At 37.1% G+C, this 11,371-nt stretch overlaps 1 protein-coding gene across 1 annotated transcript; it reads right to left on the bottom strand.

The window, feature by feature from the left end:
• Positions 1 to 2,428: 2,428 nt before the first annotated feature.
• LOC126704119 (uncharacterized) lies at positions 2,429 to 3,298 on the bottom strand. The gene has a single exon (XM_050403151.1). It carries the CDS (start codon positions 3,296 to 3,298, stop codon positions 2,429 to 2,431), a length of 870 nt encoding a protein of 289 aa, XP_050259108.1.
• Positions 3,299 to 11,371: the final 8,073 nt, after the last annotated feature.

Here is an 11,371-nt window from a genome sequence, read left to right as displayed (position 1 = left end):
AAAAATATACCATTTTCTTTAATTTAAGACTATATATAGAACATTTATTTTTCTTTACTACATTAGGTGAGTTGGAAAATATTTCATAAAGAAGTTGTGTGCCTGGATTATTATTAGAAACAGTTTGACATCATGGTTTTTTATTTGGGGTAGTGGGGGCAATTGACCCTTGGTACAAATGGTAGGACGTTTAAAGATTCAGATTAGGATTACTGGATATATATTTAGTCATATTTGCAATTTGGAGTGAACCCAACCATATGCTTTTTTTTTTTCATTTTTGTTTTGGTCTATTTCTTTTTCATTTTTTTTTTTTTGACTGAAGAAGGTAGGTCTATTTCTTTTTTAAGTAATATGATTTGGATGAAACAAAGCCTGGTGTGATGATGGTGAGCAAATGAAATAAAGCTACAATGGAGACTGTAGTTTTGTTATAGACATTTGAGTAAGAAAGTGAAATTGGGCTAAACAAAGGGCACAGCTTGGACCACAATTTTTGTTTTTATTAAAAGCATTTGGAGACAATTAAGCCCACGAAAAAGTCCAAAAGAGTTGCTGAAGCTATCTGATATTGGGTTAGCACAGCTTGATTTAGGTTGTAAAATGACCGGTCCTTTACATATGGGCTCTTAAACTTTAATCTTTGTTGCCGAGAGTTCAGGTAAATTTAGCCCAAAATAAACTGATATTAAGTCCACCATGGCCCATGAGCTAAGTACAACAGAGGCAGGTGTTACAATTTTTTTTGCTGAACACATTATAGGCATCTGTTTTAATTTTTAAAGGCACATTACAATAATGGTATCTTCTTCTCAAAAAAAAGAAAAAAGAAAAGAAAAGAAAAAACAATAGTGATATATTTTTGTTGCTGTTAACAATTCGATAGATATAATAATGGGTGAGGAGAATTCGAATTTTAATTCTCCTCGTAAAAAATGACACACAATGTCACTTAGTTATAAAACGCCTGGCACAATGATACTATCTTTAATTTTCCAACTTGACTAACTAATTTGACTTCCAAGTATGTGCAACATATGAGACTATATAAATATAATAACGTACTAAAGTCGAAGGAATGGGTAAAGAAAAAACAAATTTCCTCATAAGATGTCATAAAACTTTTTGAATAAAATGACAGAATAAATGTTATTAACTTTAAATTATATAATAAACTGCACGTGTGATTTGGACCCATCACCACAATTTCTAAGAAATTCTAGTGAAATTGAGTGAGAAGATGAAATGACAGAATAAATGTTATTAACTTTAAATTATATAATGAACTGCACATATGATTTGGACCCATCACCACAATTTCTAAGAAATTCTAGTGAAATTGAGTGAGAAGATGAAATGCACACACAGGCAAAGCCTATCATATTTCCTTCATCCCACCAAGAAAAGTCTAACCTCATGTCTTCGTATGGATGAGAGTTTTAAAATCCGACTTGTACCAATTGGTATGTTTTTGAATGGATAACAAAATTTATATAAACAAACCCTATAGCTGTATCGATTATAATCGGCTGTATTAGCCAATTTCGATGTACTAATCAATATTGTTATTTTCAAGTATTTTCCTAGAGATCGAGGATGGGTTCTCAAGACGAAAAAAAAGAAAAGAAAAAGGAAAAAGAAAAACGAGGAGTTTGGTATTTCTTGATCAATTTAGACTAAGGTATAATCTAAAGATTATAAAAGGTGAATAATTACACATGATGGATGAGCACCACATGAGATTCATTGAAGTTGGGGGGATGATATCATGATTGAGAAAATCCAAGACTATTTTTGTAACACAATCACCTACTAAAGACCAAAAGTCCTAGTAAAAAAAAGGAGGCATACTGTTAGGTCCCGAGGATTCCTTGGGGTGCATTTGTTTTAAAGCTCGATGTACTTCCTTATCATTGAACTCTTGGGTAAGGGAATCATTCATGTCAGTGATGACCACGAGTTCTATGGCATCAATGAGAGTGGTTGAGTCGGTATCCCCTTGTGTATTGAAAATGTCTGTGAAATAGCCCACAATGATATTCTCCACTTGTTGATCATCTTCCGGCCAACTAGCATCTGGGTCACAAATACCATGGATTGTGTTTCGCTATTTCCGGTTTGTGGCTTTAGCATGGAAAGAACTTGTGTTGCGGTCCCCATCAGTAAGCCAAAAGTTCCGTGATCGTTCCTTCCACATGGTGTTTTCAGCATCCAACCAGGTGTTCAGCATCTTTCGGACTTCAAATATCTCTCTGTCAGTTTCTACACGATGGGCTTGATTCTCCAACATTTGTAAATTTTTTGTGTAGGTGTTGTATCTTGTGTCCCACATGGCCATGCTTTGTTTTATTCCATGTCTGCAACCTAGCTCGGCAAGTTTCAAGGCAATTTGTGATAGGAAGCCATCCAGTTTAGAAAGCGCTTCTTGCTAGGAATCTTGCACTACTTCAGAACATCGTGGGTCGCTTAACCACATCTCTTCAAACCGGAAAAGCTCCTTATCTTTTTGGAGGCTGTGACGATCATCCCTAAGGTGTAGAGAGAGCATGGAATGATTGGATGTTGACATGGAGATGTGGTGGACGGCAACACCATGAAAAAGCAATCTCCAAGCATTGTTTGCAAGAGCCCTGTCAAGTCTTATTCTCATTCGGCCTTCCACACAATCGGTTTTAGACCAAGTAAAAGGCGAGCCAACAAACCCCAAGTCTTGAAACCCACAAAGGTGAATGGCTTGGCAAACTCTGTCAAGCTGTTTAACCGGTTGCAATTGACCTCCAAATTTTTTAGATTGAGAAACGATCTCATTGTAGTCTCCGATATAGAGCCATGGTAGTTGATTTGCATGGTCTAGAGATTCTAGGATGGACCATGTTTCTTCCCTTTTACTTGTGACTGGATGCCCATAAAAGCCAATCATGCGCCATTTTGTACCGGTTTTGTTGCATGTAATATGAGCGTCTATGTGCCAACGTGAGAACCCTTGTACTACCACCATTGTTTCCGATTTCCATAATAAAGCTAAGCCTCCGCTTTGGCCATCACTGGACACTGCTAATCCTTGAGTATAGCCAAGTTCTTGTTTCTTGTACTGCATCTCTTCATGTGACAGTTTGGTCTCCATCAAGAAAACCAACTGGGGAGCTTCTGTATGAAGTGCCTGTTGAAGAGCATGAACTGTCTGAGGGTTCCCAAGCCCTCGACAGTTCCAATTGATGGTGCTTATTGGACTCGGTGGTGCTACACAACAACCACCGTCGATCCCAATCGTTCTACAAAGATCTTGCCCAGGATACATGTGTCATTATCAAGCTTCTGTTTCTTGTCGCCGTCATCCTCGCCATCTGTGAGATCAAGTTTGCGCTTGGAGCCCGCTATGGATACTTCTGCCGTTTTAGGGTTTGGTGCATGGTCATAAGAAAGTCTCTTCCATGTTCTATGGGTTTGGGCCGTTTGGGTATGTTGGGCTCTAGTGGGTTCATGAGTAAGGCTTTTAACAGAGTTGAGTGGGGATGCTTGGAAAAAATAATGTATAAAGGGTTTCCATATATCTTGGGTGAAGTTTATAATGAGATGTGTTAATATTGTCACATATTTTATAAAAATTAATGGAAGGCCTCGAGGACACATTACCCCTTCTAGGGGTTTGCGTCAGGGTGACCCACTTTCTCTTTTCTTGTTTCTTTTTTGTGTAGAAGGACTATCAGCTCTAATAAGGAAATCAATGGAGTTTGGGCTTTTGAGTAGTGTGGCTGCATGCCTAAGGGGGCCAAAGATTTCCCACCTTTTCTTTCAGATGATAGCTTAATTTTTTGTAAAGCCAACATTGAGGAATGCTCCACACTTGAGGAGATCTTGGATATCTATGAAGGTTCAATGGGGCAGCAACTAAATCGAGAAAAAACATCTCTCTTTTTTAGCCTAAACACCCCTCAAGAGATCCAAGAAGCCATCAAAAGCCGTTTTGGAGCTGACATCATTCGACAACATGAGGCATATTTGGAGCTGCCTTCTTTGGTGGGAAGATCAAAGTGCAACACATTTTGAGCTTTAAAAGAAAAATTGAATAATAAGCTTTCTGGGTGGAAGGAAAAATTGTTATCTCATGCAAGTAAGGAAATCCTCATAAAAACAGTGGCTTAAGCAATCCCAACATACACTATGAGCGTCTTCCAACTCCCTAATGCTCTATGTGATGAACTAACAAGCATGGTTAGAAGTTTTTGGTGGGGTCAAAACAATGGAAAAAACAAGATTGCTTGGTCTAGTTGGGACAAGATTTGTGTACCAAAAACTGAAGGAGGCTTAGGCTTTCGTGACCTAAAAGCTTTCAACCTCACCCTCTTGGCCAAGCAGGGTTGGCGCTTACAAACCAACACTTCCTCTCTTGTCCACCGAGTCTCAAAGCTCGGTACTTTCTGGAGAGGGACTTCATTAGTGCTGAAATGGGGACAAAGCCTTCATATGCTTGGAGAAGTATCATGGCTGCTTAAAAGGTAGTTCAACATGGTTACGGATGGTAGGTTGGCAACGGGAATTCAATCAAGATTTGGGCTGATAAGTGGTTGCCCACTTGCTCCACCTTTAGAGTCACTACTTAACCACATGCCTTGCATCCTGAGTCACATGTCAGTTCACTCATAGACCATGATACGGGGAATTGGAAAATAGGCCTTATCAAGGAAATCTTCCTCCCACATGATGCGCAAGCCATCTTAAGCATACCATTAAGCATTTAAAGGCCACTGGATCGCATGGTCTGGGCATTCACACCCAAAGGACAATACACAGTTAACTCTGCCTACAAGGTTGCTCTTTCACTTTCACAAGCCACTACTAGCTCCCTGGGTTCTACATCCAACAACCAGCAAATTTCGGTGTTTTGAAAAACCATATGGAAAGTCCAACCTGCACTCAAGGAAAGTCCTAGACGACCCAACTTGTGAAGTCTGCGGCAATGGAGTAAAGACAACAGGACATGCTCTATGGGCATGTGACAAAGCCCTGGAAGTTTGGAGAGCATCAGGCATACCTATTCATGGCCACAGTTTGAGGTTCGACAGTTTCCTTGACCTCCTTTGGCATCTGATATTCAACCAACACGCTGGGGACGATTTGCTAGGGTTGTGTGTTACTTTAGCATGGAGTCTATGGTTGAACTGCAACAAAGCTCACACAGGAGGATCACGACAAACCAGCACAGTCATTCTGCAGTTAGCAACCAACCTGCTTGAAGAATATAGGCTTGCAAACCACAGGATTACGATACCAAATTTTGCCACGCATACAACCTAGACTCCACCGCAGAATCCCTAGTATAAGGTAAACGTTGACAGTTCCGTATTCCAACATCTCGATATGGTGGGAATAGGGGTTGTCGCCCAGGATCATACAGGACAATGCATGGCGGCAATGAGTAAGAAACTGTGGGTACCACTGGGTCCGTTGGAAGTTGAGGCAAAAGCCATGGAAGAGGGAATTGATTTTGCTTAGGATGTCGAGTTACGCAATGTTGTATTCAAGACTAACTCTGAAATGCTCCACAGGTCACTCATGGGCTCTATCACACCTCCAGCAACCATATAGAATATTGTCAACTCATGCATCATGCGGCTTCAAGACTTCAGGGCCGTCCAGCTTACGCACATTCAATGAAATGGAAACAAGCCAGCCCATCTCTTGTCATAACATGCCAAAGGTTCAGAAACTTTTGTAACATGGATTGAGAATATCCCCACACCTATTGAGTCCGCTTTGACTCAAGCTGTATTGTTTTAAGCAAGCTAATAAAATTTGTAGCATTTCTCATAAAAAAAAAATGATGGATGAGCATTATCGATTGTAGACCCTGTTAAAAACATTAATTAACCAGTTTTAAGAACTAAGTTGGAGTAATTTTGCAAGCCTTTGGTTAATCTAGTAAACATCAATATCATGTATAATGGTAGAGCCACTTGAGGACCGAGGGGGGCCTTGGCCCCTCCAAAATTTTTGAAAAAAAAAATTTTAAAAAAATTTGTGAAAAGATCCTAAATAATTTGAAAATTTTTAAATAACCTTATCATTTTGGCCTCCATACTTGATAATATACATACATAAATACACACACACACACACATATATATATAATATAATATAAAAGAAAGTCTAAAAATCTTTCTCAAAAAAAAAGAAAAAAGAAGAAGAAGAAAGTCTAAAAATAAATATAATTTTCATTTAAATAAAATACAATCCATAAATACATACGACAACAAATTACAATAATTAAACATTCAGTATCTTTAAAATAAACACATAGGTATTTTAACAATTACCTCAACTCGGTTAAAAAAAAAAAAAAAAAAAAAACCTCAACAAATAAAAGGGGAAAAAAAAAATCTAATTTTTATTCCAACACATCTAGGACTTACTTGTACACAATAGTAGACAAATTGAAAAGTTAGAAATTTTGTTGATGTGCACCACCACCAAGTCTCTCACACAGTTGCAGAAACAATCTTTCTCACACAGGTGACTCTCTCTCTCTCTCTCTCTTCTTTGGGGACTTGGCCTTTGTGTTTTTCTTGCCACTGCCTTTGCCTTCTTCAACTTTTTTTTTTCTCTAGACTTTTAGTTCTTCCTTTTCCTCCCTCACACTGTTACCATAGTTTGTTTAAAAGTAAAATTTTGTACTATGTTCAAACTAGACAAGAAAGAGTGACTCAATTTGTCATTGTCATTGCCAGTGCCGTGGGCCCCTTAATTTTTGAAGCTTCCGTGCCATGGGCCCCACATCCCTAATTGTGCAGTGCTCTATCTATGCCCCTAGCTGAGACTGGCTGGCCCATAACCCATTGTTTTTTACTCTTTTCCAAGTTAGGTACTTTGCATTTGCTTTGTTTTATTGATTTTTTTACTTTACTTTTCATTGCTTTCTTTTTTATATTCCTTATAATATATTAATTATTATAATAATCAATATATTATATACAGTATATACTATATACTACTATATTAACATGTATTTAATTGTTGTTTATTATAATTTTTTTTATGCATTGACATTTGAATGATTGTTTGTCTTTTATTTAGCGATCTTTGGACTATTGGTATTTTTTTAGTATATATTTTTTTAAATCTCAGTCATTTTATTTATGAGTGATAATTTAATTTGATAAATCTAGGTTCAAGGGCAAATTTAGGACTATTGACTCATTCTTCAAAAAAAAAAAAAAAAAAAATGAAGACGGCAATTCAATAAAAAAAAAATTATATATGGCCTCCCCAAAGATAAATTCCTGACTTTGCCATTAATCATGTATGACATAAATATAAATGAACATAAGATATGAATCATATGATGACTCATGAAAATCAGTTAAACAAACTCATAATAAAAACTTGGAAGGATTTGACCTTATCAATCTCAAGGTGAACGTATCCACTATCAAATAGAAGTTAATAGACCGAATAACCCTATTCTTCGTAAACTTAAACTAAAATTACCAAACTTAGCTTCAAGATCCATAGATTTCTTTGATATGGATGTGCTCCAACACAATCTCTAGTCTACTACTTCAAAAACCCACTTAAAGGTTTAAATCCAACACTTTTGATGACTAATATGCAACAATTTCAAATTTACTAGTTCAAATTGAATGTAGATTGATTTCTGGTAGCAACTTTAAGAGCAACATACACAACCTTTAGATCTACAATAGACCAACTCCAAAGTCTTAATAAATATGTATCAAATTTTTTTAAAATACCCTTTAGGTTGTTTAGGTTGTTCAGATTTACGTTACAGTAAATATGATTTTCCAATCTGTCGAGCAAAGTTAATCTGTTGAAAACTTGACTTCTTAATCAGTTAGGTGTCAAGCAACACATGATAACACAATAAATTCTAGCACCTAGGCAACAATCTTGATAGCACTTTGACACTTTAAAGTACTAATCTAAGACAGTTTTGATCTCATTCAAAAAAAGAAAAGAAAAAAAAAGACAGTTTTGATCACGTGTATGCCAACTTGAAATTCCAAAACTTAACAATCATAAACCAACTTAATCAAATATTAAAACGGTTGGGTGAACACTATTGATTTTAAAATGTTGATGCCCATTTTTTGACAAAAGGGCCTAATGGTAGAAGAAGCCCAACAATATGAAAAAGGTGGAGAAAGAAAGCAGCAAAGTAAAGACCATTGGGCCAGAATGGCAGGAATAATGGTCCTTAGGCCTACAAAATAATAAGTGGCCCTAGAGAAAGCAAATAGGCCAAGGAAACCCTAAAGAATGAAGTAGTAAGCCCATGAGAGTTGTAAGAAATAGAAAGAAAGCAAAAAGGGGCCGGAGGAGCCCAAAGAAAGGAATTGGTAAATGAGATCGGTTCGTAGGCCAATAAACCTAAAGGTAAAGGATGTGGTAATTGGGCCAGGGAAGCCTAAAAGATTTAGCAAAAGCCCGTGGGAATGAAAAAGTTAGGAAAGAATGAAATGTGCCAAAAATGCCTAAAGAATGAAACGGGCCAAGGATGCCCAAAGAATAAAAAAGGCCGAGGAAGCCCGTGGTGTTAAATGGACTGGCCCAGTAGGAATGCTAAGCAGTAAAGACTAAAAGAAGTAATAATACGAGAAATTGGCATGGCAGATGCTTCAGCTCGCAAACCTAAAAGTAACAACAAGACAAACAAGGGTGAATGAAATCATTGCAAGAATAATGCAATGGTGTGGCAAGAGCACCAGCTAGCCCACGAATAAGGGATGAAAAGGGGACATGGGTCGAATTAAAGGAAGGAGAACCCACACCCAAGCAATGCCCAGCCTGAAGAAGAAATGAGATGCAGAGAATGAAGACCTAAGAACTCATTCACACCGCAAGAGTTAAACAAGCACTAGAGCATGCAATAGAGCCAGACAAACTTGTAGGCAATGGCAAACGCGTAAGAGCCAAAAAAGCAATGGACTCATATTGAAGTGGAACATGCACATAAGGCTCCGGCACCACCTACCTATACCCGGCCAATATAGGGGAGGTGGATCACGGGTCAAAGGTAAGAGAGGGTGTGATTTGGTGGTGGGGAGAAGGGGGACCCTATTTTGGGGTTCTCACTCAAGCTCTTTTAGAGAAAATGTCCTACTGGGATGACATCTCACCTAAAAGAGGTAAAATATAAGCTGGAATCACTACGTGCATGCTATAGAGCTCGGTAAGAGAGAAGTCTAGCCCTTATCTAGATGGGACTGTTAAAGGGAGTAAAAAACAAAACAAAACCACTTTTGTTTAGGAATGAGGCATGACATGACCAACACAGTGTAGTGGTGGTAGCTGGGCAGCCGGCAAACTAGTTGGCAGTCCTAGAAGGACACCTACAACCGGCCAAAGGCAGTTAAGGGGTAAAAATGGAAAATCCTGTCATGGCAAGCAATATAAAAGGCCATAGATGTGCACAATAAAAAGGAGGGAAAAAAGGGAGAAGGAAAAGGAAAAAAAAAAAAGAAGAAGAAGAAGAAGAGAAAAACAAGTAAGAGAAAGAAATAAAAATAGAAAACCAAGAGTAATGAAGGAAAATATGAGTGATAAGGGTAAAAATATGCATCAATAGACTATTCACTTCTCTCCCTCTCAATAGCCCACTCTTTAACGAGTCAAGAGTCTGAGATTAAGCCATTTAGGTCTATTTTCCAAAGTAAGTAACTTCTACTTTAGGATTCCCCTCTAAGGTTACCCACATTGGAGATTGGTTCCCTTTTTTGGACTTAAATCTGCCAAAGAGCCAAGCCCATTCCTCTAGTAGACTAATCTTATTTTCTTTTGTCATGGTTAATTAAGGACTAACATAACTTCTTGTCATTAATCTATTCTTGCCGTAATCATGTTGAGATACTTTTTCCTTTGTGGAACTGTTCATGTATTATTGTTGTTAGCAGAAAATATTTTAGTTAAAGTGTTTTAGTTATCCTGCTGTATTGTGTTTTTCCTCCTATAACACTTGTAACAGTTTTTCCTGCTGTGAGCACGTGAATATGCTCAAGATTCTTGCTAAGACGCGTCAACACAAGAAAGACCAAACTTGCGCACAAGCTGACCAAAGGTGTGTCTGATCAGTTAGGCCAGTCCCGACTTTCCTACCTAGAATCACAAGGCTGTCGTATAGTGGGAGAAATCCAGCCCAAGATGTAAAAAAGGTCCACCACATAAAACTAATCCTAAAATATAAGGTTTAAAATTTAGTTTTTACCCAAATAATTTTTTTTGGTTGAATTACAAAGAGAGGGGGATTCCAATTTCACCAATATGTTTTTTATTTGGAAAAAAAAGTTTAGCCATTGTTTGGTTCCTTATAGGGTTTCTATTCATTTTCAATTTTCATTTTTTGTACACATTTTCTCTTCTCAAATCCTCTAATCATTTTCTGTTTGGCACCAATTTTGGTTTAGTTTTTGTTTTGCTCAAATCCTTCTATTTTCTAACAAAACCAATAATCAACTTATCACCCACTAGAAATCGTTCATCTCCTTCGTCAAACACAGCCACAACTCCAGGTCTTCATAATCACTGAAACCTAACCACAATTTTAGAAACAAACCAAAACCAAAACCCACCAGAACCACTATCAAAAGCTAAAACTAGCCCAAATCACCACGTTGCAAGCTGTAATCCATGGGAAAAAAATAAAAACCCACCCCCATCTCCATTGGAAAACCATTGATACAAACAAATTTCATCAAATCTCAACATCAAATAGAGAGGGGGGGGGGTGTGGGGGAGAGAGAGAGAGAGAGAGTATTTTTTATGAGACAACTCACTATTAGTGGGACCCACAAAGTTGGTTTTTTTTAATGAAATTATCACTGTGTCCATTTACACTAAAAATGAAGATGGGCAAAAGATGTATTCAATTTTTGTATTCAAACTCTGTTTTTTGGATATTGAAAATGAAAATTGAGTACAATTAACATGATTAAACTAGTTTTTTAGTGGTGCGTCGCAAAAAAAAAAAAAAAAAAAAAAAAAATTGAAAATGAATACAAAATACAAAACATTTTTTTCTCAAACCAAACACCCTTTTAGTTTTTAATTGGTTTGTAGCTCTTTTCCACTAATCTTCTTTTTTTTTTTTGACAGAAAATAGATATCTTCCACCCATCTTCTAAGTGTTGATTGAAGAGATTTTTTTTTTTTTTTGAGAATCTGATTGAAGAGATCATTGTTTAAACTTTAAACAATACACATAGACAATAAGTCGAAAAAGATAATTACGAACCAATTTGAAGCTAAATTTTGTGGAGTGAATATTGAATAAAGTGCTCGGTAAAGTAAGTGGAAAAAAAAAAAAAAGTCTGCAATTTTATTTGTGCAAACCTCTCTCACACACTTTCTATCTTGTAAT

Source organism: Quercus robur, chromosome 10, assembly GCF_932294415.1.
Source record: "Quercus robur chromosome 10, dhQueRobu3.1, whole genome shotgun sequence".
In the NCBI taxonomy this organism is placed as follows: domain Eukaryota; kingdom Viridiplantae; phylum Streptophyta; class Magnoliopsida; order Fagales; family Fagaceae; genus Quercus; species Quercus robur.
The sequence above is the reverse complement of the archived record's forward strand: the minus strand, read 5'-3'. Positions and strand labels throughout refer to the sequence as shown.